This window comes from Cyphomyrmex costatus, unplaced genomic scaffold (genome assembly GCF_001594065.2).
Source record: "Cyphomyrmex costatus isolate MS0001 unplaced genomic scaffold, Ccosl1.0 scaffold35, whole genome shotgun sequence".
Taxonomy (NCBI): Eukaryota; Metazoa; Arthropoda; class Insecta; order Hymenoptera; family Formicidae; genus Cyphomyrmex; species Cyphomyrmex costatus.
In genome coordinates, this window is record NW_017277664.1 from 859,125 (window position 1) to 881,317 (window position 22,193).

Sequence of the window (22,193 nt, forward strand, 5' to 3'; positions counted from 1 at the left end):
ATTTTACCAAAATTCGCATTTAGGGGTGCCGACTTCTCAGAGCTGCTCTGACAAGTCGTCACCCCTAAATGCGAATTTTGGTAAAATCATTATTGCATTCGTTTGTCCACTGTTTGTCCACGTTTGTCCACCCGTTATTTTCATTTGTAATATTGGCAATAATGATTTTACCAAAATTCACATTTTGGGATGTTGACTTCTCACAATAAGTACCAGTACTGATTCTGTATTAATAATATTATAACACAGTACCTAGTATTGTATAAAAAATCCGTACTACTTCTCTTATAATAAATTTATCACAGCAAATATAATTCAATCGTAACAGATACGTTTTTCACAGTCAAAAGCATGAGATGTTTTAGGTTAACTGTAAAAATAATTGAAAAAAAAATCATGATTAAAAATACTATTATTCAATATAATTTAAAATAATTATTAATAATATATAATTTAAAATAATGAGCACCTTAATTATTATATATTATTTAAAAAAATTTACCTGATTATCGAAACTGGAAAATCATTTCTTTTATACATGTAATTCAGAGATTATAGTTCGTTTAATAAATTTTTGGTTACTAGGAGACAAAGAACGATTTCAATTCACTAATTTCTATACAAATATGGCACAGATAATCCGCTGGCAATTTACCGTTTCAATGCTGACACCCGATACGTTACTTTTGTCAATTTCAATATAGATGCGGTTCTGAAAATCTACCGGCAATGTACTGATTCGGTACAGTGGCTTGACATGTTCCTTATGCCAATTTCTATACAAATATGGCACAGATAATCCGTTGGCAATGTACCGTTTCAATGCTGATACCCGATAAGTTACTTTTGACAATTTCAGTATAGATGCGGTACTGAAAATCTACCAGCAATGTACTGGTTCGGTATTGTCGCTTGACATACTTCTTCTGTTAATTTCAGTACGAATATGATATCGATGATATATCGGCAATATACTGTTCCTGTACTGATATGCAAAGACATTTCTTTATTAATTTCTGTACAGATATACCGAAAATCTACTAATAATATACTAGCTCGGTATTATTATTCAATACCGATTCACACGCTGGAAGAGTACCATAATGTTGATTATTTAATACTGGCCCATTATAGAACTAGTACTGAAAAACGAAATCCGTTTTTCAGTACACAATCGGTACGTTGCCAGGAGTCAATGCTGGTTTATGGTATTCTGTTCCCACTTGGGTACTGAAAGGCAGTAATTAATTTCTTTCGAATATTGAAAGCGCAGAACAACAGTTTAACATTTAAAATAAGTAATTACTGTCTTTCAATATTAAACTGACCAATATTAGATTTCTGTAAAGGCGGTTTCAACCGACATAATTAATGTACGCTAATTTTACGCACATTCCTAAAATATTGGCTGACATTCGTACGGATAATTATGCATGTCATGTTTATGGTGTGTAATATTCGCTAATGTTGACGTACTACATTGATACAATTTCATTTGGAACCTTAAAAAGATTATTCGAGTCGTTGTTATGCAACAGAGATAGATCTCGAAATTGTCTGCGTCCGTAACGCATTTCAAAGGGCAACCGGATGTATTCAGCTGACTTTGTTCTCTTTTTTTTTTTTAGCCGAATGATCTTTTTGATCCGGTAAAACCTTAGTGGAATAGCTATCGTGCCGCGTGCATTCGGAGCTCCGGATGCGGTTTGATTGCATTCTAGCAACGGTATGCAATCGGTACGAGCATTCGCCAGAGCGCCACAATGCTCGGTATAACGTAAGGTGAAAGGGAGGGAGGGAGGGATATAATAATTCCGTTGACGACGCGGCCGTGCGCGACGGATGCCCCCTAATCAGACGTAATTCTCAACGCAGGCGGTTCTTCTTTTTTTTTTTTCCCATACGAAAGTTTCGCTCGAAGGACCGCGTTATTGATGAGTCACGTAGAGAGTTTGATTGGACGAATGTACGGTCCAGTTCGCGAGCGAGTATTATTAGCTCTCGTCACGACTTTGTACTTCTCCAATTTGCGCGAGCAGCTGTAACGTATCTATCTTTGTGCATTAACTGCGACGTCGCGTCTGATTATTGTCGCTGCGATATGGAAAAAACTATGGACGTATGTTGTCCCTCGCTGAGAAATTCCTTCGGCAGAGATTCGTCCCTCCCGCCAAAATTCGAATGCTAAAATTTCTTTATCTTCATTTGGTCCAAGCGATTTACATTTCCCTTCGTTGCTCCCGTTGCGCAGCCTTATTTCATATCATAACCGAGAGGACGGAGAATAGGAAGGAGCAAGGAAGACGTTTCCTCTTTCAGAATCTTATTACAGCATTCTTCTCGGTAATGCCTTCCGCATGATCGCATGAATGAATGAGTAATGCGTCGTCATGAATTAAACATGTGGGCGCGTGCGCGCACTCGCCCTGACGAGTATCAGCGTTATGCTCTCAAGTGCATAGAGACGATCGCGCGAATCTTAACGACGTTACGTCTCGCCGATACGATCGCTCTAAATTAGCGCAGCGGAGAGAAAACCCGTCGAAAACGGAGAAAGTTAAGCAGCCACTATTTTTTAGCAATGGAGTGATATTTTTCTGTGTGTAAAGGTAAATGCAGGTCTGAGAAAACAATTTTGTTCGAACAAAATAATCACGTAAAATCCAAATAATTACGTAAGAAGCTCCAGCATGATGAGCAATGATGCGAAAAGTTTTGACTGATAACCAGTTTTATGTGTCATCCATATTTATAATAGATTAGCGTAATTATTTCTGTAGATCTGTATCTAGCTAAATTTATATCATAGATATCTCAGCAAAATCGTTCTTCCTGCATTACATTTGTATTAATGAACGAAGATATGAACGTCAGATTGCTTCGAAAGGTAATCAGCTCCCGACAGGACCGTGTGCGAGTATATACGTAACATAAAACTCGTTATTGAATAGACGAATGAAAAACTGTAGGATAGGGGATCAAAAATTAATAGCAGATACCTTACAACTTGAGACTCAATTAGAAACAACATATACGACGTGTCGACATTATTAATGATCGTATAAGTGACGATAACTCGAAAGAGGTTAATAGCCGATGCGATTATATTAGCCGCCACTTATATTCTACGCGAACGCGAGGATCTTGAGAGGAGCCGGTCGAGTCGCTCGTACGGCCGGTCGTAGGTTTCGAGGTCTCGACACGACGCTTTCTTGTCGGGGGTATACTCCGGATATATTTAGTACGGGACCAGGCCCCTTGCCTCGGCGTTTTATTTCTCCAGAGGGAGGCCGATGAAAAACTGGTCGGCGCCGCGTGTGGATTACAGAAACATCTTCTTCCCCTCGGCGTAACCGCGCCGCGCCGCTCGCGGCGTATAAACTTATAGCGTGTTTTCGTCGTGCAACACGATGTTGCGTGATTCGCGTCAGCGTGAATCCTCCGTCATTCGAAAAATTGTAGGCAAGCAGCTCGGAGAAGGATGGGATTCTCGCGAAATTCATAATTACGTCCCCGGCCTTTGAAGCTCGCAGATTCTCGTTCGGCTGTCACGTACATATAGCTGTCGCGATTTTATGACTGATGTACGATATTACGTGAACTTTTAAAGCTAGAACACGGATAACGCGTAATGCACGAAGCGTATGAAAATCAACCAATCGAAGTCTTTTATTTCATGGACTTCAAAACACGGATCTTTGCATAACGCGTAATGCACGAAGCGTATGAAAATCAACCAATCGAAGTCTTTTATTTCATGGACTTCGATTAGTTTAGATCGAAAGACGCGAAGTTGAAAATAACGCGGGAACGATCGACCGAAGTGGAGGGTTATCGATTGCAAGAGACGAGTGTCGTGCAAGTGATCGCGATTGGTGGGATAACGCGGCAGATAACGCGAGAATGGATCCTTAACGAGTCGCGACGAGGCCTCATCCGCGGCAGTTCCGATTCTTCGCTTCTCGTAGCTACAAGGTCACGTATACGCGGTATAGCGCGAGAGATTAATTACCTGTGCCGTAAACCCGGCACGGTACTAATACAAGCACGGAATAAATTAGTCTCGCGCACGCTGACCTCGCGCGCAGATTAGCGGGGGTTCGCGCGCGAGAGAGACCGCGGCATCTTCGAAGGAAGATGAATTATCCTCGTATTAATCTTGCGCGCTTGTCAAGCGAGCAACGAGCGAGTGGGCGAAGAATGAGGCACCTTATCTGCGCGCCGGAGTGATTAGGTTCCCCAAATTGGGTGTTGCCTCGCCTCGGGCTGTAAAATGAGACTTTCGCGGCTGAGAGGGTATAGGACGACGCTCGCTCTCGTATTTACTTGCCTCCGGTAATCGCGTCTTGCCGACGTTGAGAAAGACGTCTTACCGAATCCCCGATGCGCTTTATCCGCTAAATACGTTATCCGAAAGCTTTTACTCTTGAGGAAGAGTTTGGAATAATTATCGCGCACTCTAAAAAATATATGGATGTCGATTTAATATCACATGTATAACAATCTCATCGTGTTGGTGTTGATGTAAACTCCAGCGTGGGGTAGACTTAACATCACACCATAATTTTAAATTCACCCCACCCAGGCTCACAAGTCGATTTGAAGTCGATTGATTTTTATAGGATCGATTTGACAGACCTACTAGATTTTCTATTGATCTTCTCTGATCTTAACACTATGAATGTTAATGTTGATGTAACCAACACGAACATGGTGTGGCTGTAACATGAATCTTCTCTATATTATATTGGCGTTGATATAAACGCGTGAGGCACAATGAGAATTATATAAACGCTGCATGGCACGGTGTTAAATCCATATTTTTCGTAGCGCACCGAAATAACCGTTATATCTCTATTAACATGCGCGTCGGTATATCGTGCAGTTTGACAAACGATTTATTACACGCGATTTGGTTGGTGTTTCTCGTCAGGCGCTGCAGTATCCGCGCAGAGCGGCTTGTTATCCAGCAATCAAGTGCATATTCATATCGCGCGAAGGATGGATTCGCACGGATCAAGAGCCGTAACACTTCCCTAATGAGCCGTTGCCTCTTTTGCCTCGAGGCTAATAATGTCACGTACGAGGCAGAATGAAATTCATTGCGAGAGTCGCGCGATGCCCAAGTGTGAGGCCCTGCGCGAGCGTGGAACGCGGTAATCATCCAACGGAGTTTTCGCGAAGCGCGACCGGAAGCGCGGTAATGAACCCCACGCACGATTCCGTGTGTAATTCTAATATTCCACAGCCTGGCGCGTACGATATCACCGGTAAGACCGGCGTTGCGATCACGAGCGACCTCTCATTATTCCTACGTACTATTTTAAGTTTTAAGAACTTCATTTAAATCAGCAGCTTTTTTTATCATGAGAAAAAAATCACCTTCAAACTCTAAAATGCTATACGTAAGTTTTACACGTACAAGAAATGGTCACTTTTAATTAATGTGTATCCGCAAGTTTTTGTTACATTTCACACTTTTAATGATATTATAGAATATTTATAATCTAGATTTTTACAAATAACCTTGATTTTTATAAATGCAAATAGTTATTGACTTGAAAGGTAAGAGAAAGAATAAACTATCAAATTCAATCTTTAAATGATATTATACGATATATAGTCCATTTGTGTGTGCCATAACATTAAACGGACATATATAATTTTTCAAAACTTGTCTCCATTTATCCTGTAACTTTCAGCATGGCAGATCGGATCTCCTAATGACCACTAAAAAGGCACAGCTTAGCGCTCAATGATCTCGCTCGTAAAATTTACATATCGACAGCATTCCAGAGGTAATGCAAGTCGATTGCTGAAGGCAATCGACGATGGGCGGGGTATCATCCCCATTCCGAGAGACTTCCGCGTCTGGAAAACGCGGATTTCACGTCGCGGTAATTTAGGTGCGTATATAATAATGTAGCGTTCGAACAATGCGAGGAACTGCCGGCCCATTATATGAGCCGGCGCGGCGGCGACGAGAGGGTATTGTACCGGATGTCTCGGGCTCTCCGATGTCCTCAACGACCGACCGCCGTGCACGCACGCACGCTCGTATCGCGGAAACGTGCGTACACGCTTTTCGCGTGCGACGTGCGTCATTGTAAAGTCGGCCGTGTATGTGTCGTCGGGGCTTCGCACTCCTGGTGGCGCACCATGTGTTCGCAACAAGCTCGATCACGGTATCATCGCGACATACGGGTTTGTACTTTGGATCTCGTTACACGTAGAATTTACGAAAAGCGAGCTGCGAGCATTATTTATTATTCGTTACTTTAGAACAGATATTGAAAAATGTTGTAAATGCGTAGGTCTCTGATTAAAACTCCGAACGCGAAAATATTTTCATAAATTAAGCGGAGACGCAAATTATTCGATTTACAAAAATATATTTAATTCTGGCGTTTTTATTTTGAAAGATCAACTTTAAAATTTCGCTGAAATTGTATTAAATCGAATTATTTTAAACGAGCAGGAAAAGTATGAAAGGAACATCTATGTATTTTTTTTGTCGAAAATTAATGTCGCTATGAATATCGTGTGACGTGTATTGGATGAAACAAATAGCGAGGCTCTCCAGTTTCGCTTCATTTGCAGATTGCCGTGAATACGCATACATTTATGCATTTAAATAAACTTATATCAAAAGTTACATGACGCAAACACGAAGGAGAGAGAGAGAGACTCTCCGAATCTGTATTCTCATCACGAATGCAAATGTACACATTTTTCCGATTGAATTCGATAACCCCGGATGTTTAATCTATGTTCAGAGCTGACGGTTGGTGAGGTGAAATGAACTTTTAGCCGTTTCATATCCACGAAAATGGAATCCACGAAAAACTTTAATCTGGCTTTCAATCAACTAAGCCCTCCGTCGGCGAGCATTTCTCGAGAGTGGATCGATGGACGGGATGCTCGAATAGACCTATAAGGATATTCCGCTATTAAGTCTGTACAAGAAAATTGCATTTTTATTTAAATTTAAATATTTATGGGCTCTATTTTCTATTGGTTGTGTATTTAAATTTAAACTAACTTTTTAGATTAAATTTTATAATTACGTTTTATTACGTTGTACATCGAGGCTTATTTACCCAAGCTAAAGCAACTTAATCCTTTGCCAGCAATATCGAACTTTGAAGGCATAGTCGATTTTTTTTATTGTGAATTCTGGTAGATAAATTTAAAACTGTATAAAATAAATAAAGTACAATTCAACTTTTATAATAATAAAAACTCGTTGTTAAAGGTTTTACAAGAACCTATAATATACAAGACTTTTTTAGACTTTTATGTTAGTCTGTAACAATATAAAATCTGCACTGAAGTTCGAAGACCCTAGGCTGCGGACAAAGGCTGAAAATTTCATATTGTTAACAAAGGTTAAAATTAAAGTGCATTTATAAGTTATTAGTAATATTATCTTTGTAAGTTCAGTTGGTTGTGCAACGATTGTTGTGGCATTCAATTATTTTTATAAATTTTTCCGTTTTAGTATAAATCTTGAACTACTTTCTTTTAATATATTTTCGTTAATATTCGAATTAAATTTTTGGAAGCTGCTTCTCTTCTATTTTAGCTTCACTGTTCTTTTTGCTTTATGCATCACAATGTTACGTTACGTAGTACATGTTAATTTCTGCCAGCGTCCTTTTAGACCAACATTTTTCAACGGTTTACTCTTTGTACTTTATAGAAAATCACAGTCGCAGCATTACGAAGAGTGTTACAAAGGGAAAAGAGAAGCAGGAAGGAAAATAGGGGAACGAATAAACGAGAAAGGGAAAGAAAGAGAGAGAAAGAGAGAGGCTGGCTGTTGCCAGATTTTATTTTCTTGCGTTTAATCTCCAAAATTATTTTCGAGCCAAAATTACGAGCAAGTTCAGTTCTTTTTGGAGAAAGTTGAGAACTCTATCGACTCGTATCGAAATTCTAAAAATAAGGTGTTTCACGGAGATAAAATTGTCACCTCCATGACGATGATGGCACTAGGTCGACGAATACATTTCGCTTGTCGATAAGGACATAATTGCCACTTCGTTTTCGCACTTTATATAGATCTCGTGTCTGACTGCAATTAACTGCAGTGTAATTCCATCGACATCGACGTTGGAGGAAAAATCTGGTTACCCGGGCAACGCCAGGAATTCGATCGTGCTTTCAGTGCGACTGTCACGTTTTCGTTCTCGTCATGAAAACGATGTGGACCGCCAGTTGCCAGTTACCATTCGCTTTTTGCGTAATTACAGGATTTTCGTATAGGCATTAAATGTTTCATCGCACGACATCGAAACACCCGATGAATATTGGTTTATTAAATATATAGAAGCACACGTTGTTTTTACATCGCGCCATGTTGCATTGAGCGTTTACATACATACAATATTCATATCCCTCTTGGATCAGTGTTTAACTTTTAAAAACGAGGTGCATTTTTTAAATCCGACTCTTCTTCCTTGAATAAAGTCTGTTCTTTATTTTTATTGAATTTCTCTGTCTTAAAATATTGTATAACACATTATTTCAGCACCACTATAGTGGTTTTGCTATTCTCTAAAGGTTAAGCGATGTTCACAGTGAGATTTTAAAGCGTAAAATCTTAGTCTCAAATCGTGAGAAATGTATCAAGTCGAATATGATTGGTCAATTTTTGAAGACTTAAGACTTAAAGCTTAAATTTTACGCCTCATAATCTTATTGTAGACGATTAAAATTGAAACGGTTATTTAATATTACGAGCGTATACGGCGTTTATGAACTGGCTGTATCGTTTAAAGCTTAAGAGTGCCATTTTTCCGCGTGTAAAAAATTCGACAAATAATTCATTTCAATTAGCGTGCAATAAATTTCTCGGTAGCCGCGTTACGAATACGGTTTTGGTACTTGATACTAACTGTTATCTACATCAGAGCGCCTGTGTGAAAATAAACGGGCATGTTACGCAATTTGCATTCTTGCTAATTGAATCACACCCGCGGTGAAACAGCCTCAAAATTACAGAGCGGCAAATCACATTTTTATTTAATGCCACAAACTCGTTGCCGGTGCTAAATACTGAATGAATATGCATTAGTATGCAAAATTCCGCTGTCATATAATCGCGGGACATAACGTAAAACTCGCCGCATCCGCGAAAACAAAGTTCGATCGATGTTGCCTCACGCGTAATTAATTAAATCGTAAACATGAGTCAAATAACGTCTCAAATTGTACTTTTTGTTGATTGTTAATAATCGACATTGGTTTTTAACGGCACGTTAATCTAGTATTTGTTTTTATTCATGCGTTAATTCCAAATGCTCTTCTCTTTTGTAATATCCAGCAGGTTATACCGACAGGGCGTATCGAATGCTTCTTTTTCTCTCAAAGGAATTCTCGGTCTAGACATTTTGATAATAGCGTCTTTATGCAGCCGTTCGCGTAGAGAAATACGAAAAGTCCCTAAGGTACCGTACATATATAGTCGTTACAAAACGGAGGAAAATAAGGACGAATCCTATAACTTAGACCATCGTTCCATTTTTGCCGGTGATCGTAAACGTTAAGAAGAATTTGGAGGGCGTACAATTTTCACCATATTTTATAAGGGCTCCAGAATTGTTTTAAAGACACCCCCAATTTTCAGTTAAAATCTCGAGCGAACAAATTTGGGTATTTTGGCTGGAATTAATCGCAGAATTAATTTCAATCGATATTCGTGGGTTCAACGAATTTGAACATTTTCTTCAATATTTATATAGTTATCTATAGTGATGCATTCGAGCGAGACGAGACGAGAAAATACTCTTCTTTCTAGAATTTTGACCTGCAAAATGTAAATAAAATTATTGCACTAATTTTAAATGTAAAGATACATTAATTTGAAGTACACTGTACTCACGAATACTAATTAAGGAAATTTTGGAACGAATACCGAGGATTAAATGCAAACGGATATATCCGGATACATGCAGATCGATGACCAACAAATATAAGACTCGTATTAGTAACCGTTCCGTATTGTAGAACAATTATCGCCGTGATGAATTGAAGAAAGAAAGTCGGTCGGTCGGCCGCTCACTCACTAACTTAAATACTTTTTCTCCGAGATCGAAGAAAACGCGTTCGCTCAACGGCGTTCAATGAAGGCAAATATAGTTGCTTTTTCCGCGAACACGGCGTCGTGATTGTGACAAAAGACGCGAATGTAGCGAACGTGATTTATTCGATGCCAGGCATTTTATATTACGCCTTTTATCACCGTTAAGTGCACATCGGCAACATTGTAGAAAGTTGCAGCTGTACTTTTTATTTGTCCCTTTACCAAGACAGCCACCATTTAATTGCGATTGTCGATCTTCATCGCCGTGTAATATGTCATAGTCTGAAGCAGGCAGTACATTCCGCCGTCTATTCAGTTCAGTTCAATTCAACGTGCGTTCAGTTTGCTTTGGTCTTAAATGAGAAAGTTGCTTTATAACTTCCAAAGTTACTAAATGGACGTCCCGGCTGCTGCATCAATTCAACTTGGTTCCGTACTTTTTTATCCTCTCCCGCTTACATTATCTTGACGAGCGGAACAGACTGGAAACGAACATCGGTCATCTGTAGATTTAGACATTTCATTTGGCTTGTAATTATTGAATTTGTGTACGCCAAAGAGGAATCGTTTATAGAAACTAATAAGAAAGTGTTAGACATTGTTTGTAAAAGCAAAAAAAGACTTTGTAGAATTAGTCTGTTATTTGTAGGGCTATTCATAGTATATATTATTGCAATAAAATTAATATATGTATATTATAATTAAATCATAATTATAATTATTAGTAATTAAATTATATTTAAATATACATTTTTCCGTATAGTTTAATTAATATTTTTTCATTATAATGTCCCTAAGTCTGAAAAAAATAAAATAAATATAAAAGAAATTAAAATTAAGATTAAGACTCGTATACATCACAAACTGTTCTGAATAATTCTAAACAGTTTCTTATAGTTTGCTTCATAATTCTCAGTCGTTACACATAATTATCCCTTTGTTTTCGAAATTACGGTAATACATATAAGTACGAAGACGAAGAGTATCCGATTTGTCTCCCAGCCTGTCTCATGCAGAAGATAACTGAACAAAAGTGATGACGACGTGGTGCAGGAAACTGACGCCGGGTGTAATATGGGAGTAAACCGAGGTGAATCGGGCAGACATGGCGTTACACTCGCTCTTTAAGAGGAGCCCAGAGCTCTCGAGCCTGGAGATTTATGCCACGCACGGATTTGTGCCCCTGACGCGGAATTAATCTTTAGTCTCCCTCCCTGGTCTCCGCAGAGCGAGAAACCGCTCATTACTGTATCTGGCTTTGTAACTACTGTTGTGCAACCGTAGCGGATATAACTTCTCGAGCTGTCTGAGATTGTTACAAACTAATCGTAGTCTGCGACTCATAACTGGGATGTCGTGAGACCCAAAAGTTCAGGCTATCGACCGACAAGGACAAGAGTCTTTCACGTACGCGACATGTAATTAATTAAACCGTAAACGAGCACAGTGGTCTCAAAGGTAATCTCTGTGTACGCCATAGAATTAAAGTTGCCATAAAATTAAAAATCAGGAAAATGTAGGTAAGGGAGAAAGAAGTCAGGGAATTTAGCAAAATCGTTCTTTCCGTTTATATTTCAACTAAATTTTTGTTATTTCGATAAAATTTTAGTTTATACACCTATTAAAAAATTTTAACCTATACTTATTATACAAACATTGAAAATGGAACGACGTACGTTGATCCGTTCTTTGTGTACTTCTGCATGTGCTCCAAGCGAGCGTAAAATTTATACAGTAAAGTTTAAAATTGCGACGTATCAAACGGTGTTTGTTCTTTTTTTTTTCAGATCACGAACTTCTCGGAGAAATTAGTCTACCTCGGCGGACTTGTTGTTGGTAAGTAATTTTTGAATTCCTTCGAGGGGGTCGCGTCTCCAACTAGTACGAAACTTATCCAAAACGAGTCCCGACGGTGTGTAGAAAATTTTTTTTCTTTTTTTCCTCTTCTCCGTCTTTTTGTTTTACGCGACATCGCGCTAACGCGGTAAACTTCGTTGCGCCGTCCATGTCGCCCAAAAAGAGTTTCAGCTCCTCGCGGGAAATTCGCGGCGCTGTCGTATTAAGCTTCTCCCACTCGTGATAAAACGTTACAGCGGAAAAGTCTTACGAAGCTATTAAGACAACCGCGATTACGCTTTTTCGCGGCTTGACTCGCGAGAAATCTTTTTATCGTGTCGTTACTCGGATGGAAAATTTTTATTCGAGACCAGTATGCGTTATTGTAATACCGAAGTATACTGCTCGTTCGCTGTAGAAAAAGCATAAATCAGGCGGTTTCTTTCTGGCTCAGCGCCCCTCAAAGCGCGAAAGGGAATCGAATTATACTTTATTGTCGCCGTGCGCGAACATTGGATCTGCAGGCGTCGTCTATAGATTTTGAGAGACAACACGATCGTGGTCGGGCGATCGAGCAAAAAGGACGGAAGATGTGGATTCAGGACGTCGAATATTGGCGATGTCGTGCCGAGAGGGATGGGGGCGCGAAGGGGGATGACGAAGGTACGCGCTCAGAATCGTACCCAAAATTCACAGCACGTGCTTCTAACGTAGCTCCCGCAGGAGCCCTTTACCTGAAGAGGTTACTAGCTATTTTTATGTACCTATATATAGTTATCGAAAGGGAAAGGGATGTAAAAAGCTTGAGACTCCAAGGGACCGTTTCCAGCTGTTGGATAGTCCAAAGGGACCAGCACAATAAAATACTTTAATCTTTATTTCGCGAGACGTACGACAAGTACTCGTTAGCTTCGTAAAATCATTGTTTTCCATGTAACACTTTAAAACTTTCAGGCTCGTGAATTGTTACTCTGAAAAGTAAAATCTCACTCTTCGAGATTGAAAATTGAGCCAGTCTTTTCCAAAATTGGCTTAATTATATTTTCTTTTAAATGAGATTTACTCGAAAAAAATTTAGAGAACTCGTGATTATTAACGAAGTCTTTATAACATTGCAATAAAAAAATAAAATCTGATCTCCCGAACACATCGGTTTCGCTGCTGTCGAGACGCTTTTAAACGGCATACAGAGATTTCGGACGATCGAAAAGCCCCTCGTCCGAGCGTTAGCTTTGAATCTGCGGCGTTTTCTTCCGATACTCGAGGGAGATCGTTGCCAGAGTCTGTCGTTGATGGTGCTGTCGAATGCCAAGAGCGCGCGTCTTTCCCTCACGTTTGACCTTTTCGGGTCTGACGCGCGACGAGGGAGGAGGATCAGAGAGCGCCTCTTCGCCTCAACGATTCTCGCCGTCCACTGTGTGCCTGGTAATGGCCTTTATGTAACACCCTGACATTCTCGGATGGCTGGACGACCTCCATAATGCAGAGCATATAACGCTCCGTTCTTACGCTGCGGGATCGCTTCTTCAATCAGGATCTACGAGTCCGATGCGCGATATCCCAAACGGACAGATAGTCGAGGAAGGAATGCCGGATTCGGAGTTACAATATCTGGTCGATCATGCGAAGTGGGGTCGAAAGGATATGTACGTACCTAAAATCCTGCGTTGCTCTTGAAGATTGGAGATATCGTCACAGATGAAATTTTATGGGTTGATGTAATAAAATTGATAGGAAGGTCAAATAAACGAGGGTAATTAATTGGATTAAAAAACTAGTTTTTTATACAACGTACGTATGGAACGTTTCGACTACACTAAATCTTTTTCAGTTAAATAACAGTGGAAAATAAATTAAATTAGAATTTGGAAACAAATGAAATATATGAAATTTTTAGTAATTAAAACGTTGGAAAAAGTCGTCGATGATATAAAAATACAAATAAATTCTCTCTCTTTCCAACGTTTCATTAATTAATCGTTTGATCTTTCTATCAATTTTATTATATTTGCTTAGCAATTTTGTATCGGAAAATGGATATTATTGATTACGAGTTGGAATTCTTTTTTCGCGAAACTGTCTTCTCGAATTTTACGATACAGCTTTACCGTCGACACTGTGTATATCCCTATTAATCCGCTTATGTTATTTCTATTATGACTCGCGTAGGAGAATGACACGATTAATTGTAAACGCATTAAAGGATTACCGCGTCGCGACGAGAGAAAGAAAGGGGTTTGCGTTTAGGAGCGAGATGTACTTCGGTGGTGAGACGCCGAAAGCCCGCGTTAATTAAGGTTTCTTAGCAGACGAGACGCGGAGCAGACGACGCGTGTGTAATTGTGCATTCCCCTGTTGGCAGCCTCGTCGTGATGGCTTTGTCCGCAGACTGGATCTTAAGACCTACGTTCACCCGCACGCCTACGGACAATGGCAGAGCGGAGGTCTGCACTACAATATAGCCCTGCTTATAGTATTTCTGAAACGCGAATTCTGCCTTCTCGATATCATCTCCCCCGTTTCTGACTCGTCTGTGCCCATTCCCCTCTTTCTTTCCTCTCTTTCTCCGTCTTTTTTGGTAGCCATAAATGCATCGGTCGACGCCAGATACAATCGCCGATGAATAAATTTCATAATAGACAGACGTTCGAGAGATATAAACAGAATTACAAGTTTTCAATATATTAAACATTTTTCTTTATTGAAGAATATCTTTCTCTCACAGAAATTTCTCAATGATATATATTTCTATGCCTTGGTAGTGGAGTAAAATATGACTCCTTTGACTTGTAACGCGCGCATGCAAACATGTCTGGCTAGAAGTTCGCGAGAGATACGGAGAATCGGTATATCAATTTAATGAAAATCAGTACCTCTGGAGGACTTTCCTCGCTAGTGTGATTGATGAGGCGTGCTGCTCGAGCGCACTCACATTGTGAGAGTGTAGATTAGCGTTGCTGTCGACGAAATGTATTACGGCGGTATGTCGCGAGAATAATAAATGTAATTTAATGTGGCGCAGAGCTAGTACGACTCTCAGTGGATCGCTAGGTCGCATACATCGCGCGCATTACGTGCGAATATTTGCGCCATATATCTGTGGAAAAAGTTAAATAGGCACACGGACACGCGCGCAGAGAAATATCGCGAGATGCGGCCATTAATATATCATAAAAACAATATAATTACAGCAGCAATTAAGAGTAAAATATATGAAGTAATAAAGAGGAGCCTTTTACTGGAATTTTAAGGTAATTTGAAAAGAAGTCGACGAGCCTATTAATCCTTTGGATAATTTGGTATGAAACTTTTTCAAAGCATACTTGATTTGATCATTCGTCAACGAGATAGCGTCGTGTATCTAAAAATGCGAGATCTGCAGATGCAGCGAAATACACGAGTAAATCCTCGGTAAATTTGTGCGCGATAAAGATCAGGGTAACGGTCGAGAATTGGAATTGTTGATTATATCCTACGGTATGGTAAATCATGACGACGTTATTTCGGAGAAGGTTGTACTATTCGCAGATGCGATCTCCGGCGTTTGGTCTCCGAATCCCTTATCGTACCAGTGATATCGCCCTGCGGAACGTGTATTACCGTAACAGAGAAATAGCGAGGAGCAAGGTTAGATTCCTTGGTAAACTTCTTCCTTTGCGCGTGAAATTAAATTGTCATGTTGCGCGAGAGCGAAATGACATTGGCGGTCAAATTAAACCGCGTTACGAAAAATTCATTTTGTTAGGTCAGTATACATATATTAAATATCCGTCTGCGAGATGTATTTTGCGCGCGATCCTCTTTAATAATAAGTAATTTACATCGTTAGATATGAAAGGAGCAACGGTAACCCAATCCTTTAAGTTAAATAAATAATATTTTGTCATTTTTAGTTTTATATGTGTTAAAAGGTAAATCTATAATATTACTGTGGTTGGTTTTAAAATAAATTGTCTATTAAAACGTATTCATATTTATGATATACTTTAAATAATATAGGTACTAAGTTTGAGTATAAATTTAATACATTTTCTTAAATTGTCTTAACTCCATTAATTAACTCAAATTAACAAATTGGATAAGAGCAGTGATGTGTAATGAATAAATGAATGAAAATAACTCCAATTGGGAATAATTTGATATTATGAATTCAGATGGCAAGTCTTGTTATCTGAATTCATGATATAAAATTATACCCAATTGAAGTTATTTTTACTAAATTACTTTTTAACAAAATGTTTTCTCTAGAATTTCGAGAAATTCCCAACAATCGGTCGTTAAATCGTTTGCGAGTAATCTCTACTTCTCTGCGGAGCATTCGTTTGATCGCTACTATTTGTGTATATAAGTGCTTTATTACTATGCTCTTCTTAGGTAATATCTTTCCTGGATATTTGTTCAATTATCTAGATTGCTCAATCTAGAAACCGAAACATGTAATATACAATATTTATTGTGTATTTTGGGTATGTTAAGTTAGCACCCCAACTATAGTACTCAGGAGTTCTGATTAGAGTTCCCACTTCCTTTTGACGAAACGAAGAGTTCCCTATAGTTAATAACAAGAGTTCCGCTCAGTAAACATTTTTTAAAAATGGGGTGCTAACTTTTTATCGAATTTCGAGGTGGAATAGTTCTGAGCGGCTTAATAGATTCAACTTGCGATTGCCTAGAGTTCCTCATATGTAAAAAAAATTTTTGAATAATAAAAAAAAATTAAAAATTTTTGAAAAATTAATTTTTAGATAGAATAGTTCTGATGATAATTCTTGCTTCTTTTTGACGATACGAAGAGTTCTCTATGATTTTTAATAACATATGCGCTTAATAATCATTTTTTAATAATTTTTTAAAAATGGGGTGCTAACTTTTTAACGAAATTCAAGGTCGCATAGTTCTGATCAGCTTAACAGAACTATTTTGTGAATACCTAGAGTTCTTGATACATAAAAAACATTTTTGAAATATAATAAAGTTTAAAAAAAATAGTGGAAATCTTTGAAAATTTTTTTGAGAGTACCGAGTAGTTCTGAGTAGCGTTTCTTATAGTACTCGACGAGTTCTATCGAAAACTGTAAGGTGAAAAAGCGATTGGACCAACGGTTTGCAAGATACAGCGACATTTGTCGGAAGATCAACAATTTTTAGAGTGAGTATATCTCGGAAACCGTTGGTCCAATCGCTTTGAGCCCTGATACTTTTCGACAGAACTCGCCGAGAACTGTCCAGAACTCCGATCAGAACTACTCGGTACTCCCAAAAAATTTTGACTTCAAATTTTTTTCCAAGTCCCACGTTGGAAAATTTTTTGAGAGTACCGAGTAGTTCTGAGTTGCGTTTCTTATAGTTCTCGACGAGTTCTATCGAAAACTGTAAGGTGAAAAAGTGATTAGACAAACGGTTTGCAAGATACAACGACATTTATCAGAAGATCAACAATTTTTAGAGTATATTTCGGAAACCATTGGTCCAATCGCTTTTTCACCTGACAGTTTTCGATAGAACTCGTCGAGAACTATAAGAAACACTACTCAGAACTACTCGGTACTCTTAAAAAATTTTTCGACGTGGGACTTGAAAAAAATTTCAAGTCATAATTTTTTGGGAGTACCGAGTAGTTCTGATCGGAGTTCTGGACAGTTCTCGGCGAGTTCTGTCGAAAAGTATCAGGGCTCAAAGCGATTGGACCAACGGTTTCCGAGATATACTCACTCTAAAAATTGTTGATCTTTCGACAAATGTCGCTGTATCTTGCAAACCGTTGGTCCAATCGCTTTGTCACCTTACAGTTTTCGATAGAACTCGTCGAGTACTATAAGAAACGCTACTCAGAACTACTCGGTACTCTCAAAAAAATTTTCAAAGATTTCCACTATTTTTTTTAAACTTTATTATATTTCAAAAATGTTTTTTATGTATCAAGAACTCTAGGTATTCACAAAATAGTTCTGTTAAGCTGATCAGAACTATGCGACCTTGAATTTCGTTAAAAAGTTAGCACCCCATTTTTAAAAAATTATTAAAAAATGATTATTAAGCGCATATGTCATTAAAAATCATAGAGAACTCTTCGTATCGTCAAAAAGAAGTAGGAATTATCATCAGAACTATTGTATTTAAAAACTAATTTTTCAAAAATTTTTAATTTTTTTTTTATTATTCTAAAATTTTTTTTACATATCAGGAACTCTAAGCAATCGTAAATTGAAGCTATTAAGCCGCTCAGAACTATTCCACCTCGAAATTCGATAAAAAGTTAGCACCCCATTTTTAAAAAATGTAAAAAAAATGTTTATTGAGCGGAACTCTTGTTATTAACTATAGGGAACTCTTCGTCTCGTCAAAAGGAAGTGTGAACTCTAATCAGAACTCCTGAGTACTATAGTTGGGGTGCTAACTTAACATACCCGTGTATTTTCAATTCTATATAATTTAATATATTTTATGTCTTTTTTTTTATACTCATGACTGTTTAACCTCTATAATCTCGTATTATGAATTCAGTAATGTACTTCTTTAATAATAACATTTCGAGATGTAATACACGCAGTGCGTGCTGTATTACAGTTACATTATTTCCGAGAGTTACGCACTAATAATATCATACTAGGTCTTCACCCCTTGTCAGCGATCTTTATCGCGCATTTTCGTCGTCGACACTTACGTCGCTCTATATGGAAACGCACCCACAGGATTGCTCTTATCGGCACCTATCCCGTCGTATGTCGTAGTGACGGCCATTCCCCATCCTCCTGGTCTTATCTCGCGGCGACTCGCGTGAAAACCCTCTTTAGTCCCGGTATTTCTCTCCCTCGCCACACTAAAGACAATACCTGCTAAAAAGGTAACAAACTTTTTAGTAGCTGCAAGAAGGGAACCTCGAACGAGCAGGCTTTTCTCATAGTTTCCGTCACATCTTGTACTCTTTCCGCGTAAAAACACCCCGTAGGTACGTAAAGTATACGTACATATGTATGTCTGACTGCGAATGCTTTATACTTACCCTTAAACTTGCAACATTTTTTATCAAACCGCATACGAATATATGAATATGTGTGACGTCGCTCATAAATTTACGTATGTATGGATATATAAAGAAAAATATACAGAAAGAACGCTTTTACTAAAGTATCTAAAAATTTAACTATTAGAGATACAGATCTGAAAATAATTTTGTTGGACTATCAAAGTAATTATTATAAGAAATTCAAGCAATGGTATGGAAGTATCTAAAAATTATTCACAGATTGGAAAATAATTTTATATCGGTACTATCAACAAATAATCTTTAGATCTGTATGTACGCGAGAATGTTTTATCTTGTGGCAAATTCTCGCTTCTTGATGAATCGAAAGTAAATGCGCGCGCGAAAGTCATTGTTATCCAGCAGCCTCGAGCGGAATATGGTATACACAAAGTTTGGCGGAATAAATGAGAGAGTATCGTTAAAGGGAATACGATAGCGCGACGCCTAAGCAAATTGCAGGAAGGCAGGTCGAATTGGCTATTAATAATCAAGAAGTTTTCTAACGGGGCCGCGGGAGTGAAATCAACGCTCTTGATAGCCATCGCAGAATACTCTCAGTCGCGTTTCTGGCGCGAACCAGCGCGGCGGTGGTCTTCCTTTCGCGCGCTACCAGCCACGTCGGACGAGTTCATTACGGTTGCAATGCGGCTAACAGGATTTCGCTGGTTGTCGTAACGAGCTCTCCCGAGTCGTAATTCAAAAGTTGATTCGAGTAGCTGCAATTTATTGCTCCGCGCACTCTGGCCGAGACTTTTTCTCGCGGAAAAGGTCGGGGGCGGTGGGCGGGCGGGCTGGACGGGACGTGAGAGGCGACAGGGACGAAGAAACTCGTCGCCGCGATAAGGGAAATTGCATTAAACATCGTGGGCACGTGCGGAGAGCGCGAAGAAAGGAAGTCCTCCGGGAGTCGTCGATATCGGGCCACCCTTGCTGCGAATTGACGCGCCCCGGGTTTGTTAATGCAGCCAGGCACTCGCCGTGAACCGACCTCTCGTGACTGCGACCTCTCATCACGGATTTATGAACGAAATTTTAATGACTCGCTGCCCAGAGTTAAGGGCTGTACTTTTCAACTTAATTGTTTGCCGATCGATAAAAAATTCGACGAATCTTGAGCGGAATTCTTATTATGTGATGCGTATAATATTATAATAAAGTTAAAATAATACCCACGCACACAGAACATTTTTGGGATTAAATTGGATTCCATAGCTCTCAAGTGTCCAAAAGAAGTTATCGATTCTGACTGGGTAACTTACGAAGATCTCTGAAATATAATAAAAAGTAAACTGGATTCTAAATGGAAATCTGAACATATATCTTATCTTTTCCCATGTCTTTTTAAAGTATTTTTCGACTTATTTTATATTACAATTGCAAAAAATGTTGAGACACTTTGAATATTTATAATTTACGTTATTTACAAGTATAAGTATTTTAGAAATTTAAATATTCAAAGTGTTTCACGAATTCTATTCAAATTGGGTAAATTAAATGAATGTTTTAAATAGAACAGAACATTCAAGCTGCATTTGGGAAAATTTTGGCAAATATTTTCATTTTTAGTACAGATATTTTCGTATAAATTTAAAATAAAATTATTGCGATCGATCAAGCAAGATACAGAAAATGGAGAAGAGCGACAATTTGTTCGAACAGATTCAATTTTTAGATACATCTTGAAATATAAAACACACGTATATCCATAGAAAAGATCGGGGACGACGTTACCTGATGTGACAAAGGTTTCATTCACTAAAATTTTCATGGACAACATGAGTGTTATCGCGAAGATAAGACCGTTTATTCGGATGCTGTATGGGAGAGTAATAGAGAAAGTGAGGACGAGAGAGAGAAAAGACACGCGTCTGGTGGAATCCGATCGATAACGGATTACGAATTGCATTTGGCTGGATCGGAAGTTACGATCGTACTGGCACGGCGGCGGTTCGGCAATCCTTTTCCGAACTTAGCAATCCGCTTAACTTCGACTGCAGATTCAACTGCAAAACTTATCGGATCGAACCGGCGCGGCGCGATACGAAATCGCGTCCATATATATAATCTGTACGAATTGTAACACACGGCCGATCCCCGTTTCGATACCCGGGGCGTAGATATATCCGCTAAATGTAGTTTTCATGACTTCGCGCGTGCATTCGGCTTTCTCTCGAATTTACATCGTCCATATTGCGCCGAAACGTTTTCGTTGCGTGTAAAATCGTGACGAGAAACGTATGACTCTTTATCGCGATCGATATAAAAATTTGTCTTTTTTCCCATATCTATAACATCAAAATCTTTAGTAACATCAAAATAGTATAACATCAAAAATCTTAGTACTACAAGGGCTATAACACGCAAAATGAATAAGCACAGCATATCTAACGTACAAGATTGTCTGGACCAATGAATACGTTATGTAAATCAATATGGCGATTTTATGCTGGATGCTTGCTGGTTTATACGAGCTTATGCTACACGGAAAAAATAGCTTCACTAAAGTATCTAAAAATTTAGCTAGATATAGAACTCGAAATAATTTTGTAATCACAGAAATGTATTACAATAATTTGTATTTTAACACACATAGAAATTAAAGGTAACAAAATGTTATTTAATTCAAGACAACTTACCACCGTTTCTTTAATGTCTAATTATAAATACAACCAAAACAAATATATATATATATATATCTATATCTTTATTAATAAAAAAATTATAAGTAATGAGAAAAGCATTGGAAAAAAACCAGGTCACGATTTGACATACCATATCAAAAAAAGGCGTTTAAGAGTTGAATCTGTCTTTTTTATTAAAAAAAAAAGTAACTGATTTACAGACATATCAGAGTTTCGTTAAATTGCTCTCATTTTACTTTATTGACATTATATTATTAATTGACACTTTATGATGTTTGTGACATTTGTTAAAACGTAATAATGGTGGAGCTTGAGTTTTTTCATTACCATTAGCTAACTAACTGAGTATGAGGCTCATCTCACGATTGTTGTGTCTGCAATCTTAGGATTATTAATATCGAGATGTCAACCTATTGTATTTTATTTCAATAATTCGCTGAAGATGACTCAAAACAAGAGTCGAAACGTACGAAAAGCAAATTTATAAACGTCATCGAAATAAAGGTTGCTTAGCTTTGTAATATATATTTTAAATTTATTCGTAAATTATAACCAGCGGTCGACTCACATTACCTGTCATATTTGTTTTAATTCATTCATT

The 22,193-nt window shown here is 38.3% G+C and overlaps 2 protein-coding genes across 7 annotated transcripts in view; one reads left to right on the forward strand and one right to left on the reverse strand.

Moving 5' to 3' along the window:
* Positions 1-20,183, reverse strand: part of LOC108776330 (uncharacterized) — a 64,305-nt gene extending 44,122 nt beyond the window's left edge. Inside the window, exons 1-2 of one of the 2 annotated variants that reach the window (XM_018542918.1) lie at positions 20,124-20,144; positions 18,588-18,759 (exon numbers count right to left, since the gene is read on the reverse strand). In XM_018542918.1, coding sequence (XP_018398420.1) covers positions 18,588-18,759; positions 20,124-20,136 — 185 coding nt within the window. In that variant the 5' untranslated portion in view covers positions 20,137-20,144. Of the gene's footprint in view, positions 1-18,587; positions 18,760-20,123 lie in introns of both variants that reach the window. The other variant, XM_018542916.1, reaches the window with a different exon arrangement.
* Positions 11,891-22,193, forward strand: part of LOC108776327 (ankyrin repeat domain-containing protein 50) — a 34,954-nt gene continuing 24,651 nt past the window's right edge. For 4 of the 5 annotated variants that reach the window (XM_018542910.1, XM_018542913.1, XM_018542912.1 and 1 more), the window contains exon 1: positions 11,891-11,923. The gene's annotated coding sequence lies outside the window, so the exon portion shown is untranslated. Of the gene's footprint in view, positions 11,924-13,538; positions 13,570-22,193 lie in introns of those variants that run through there. The other variant, XM_018542911.1, reaches the window with a different exon arrangement.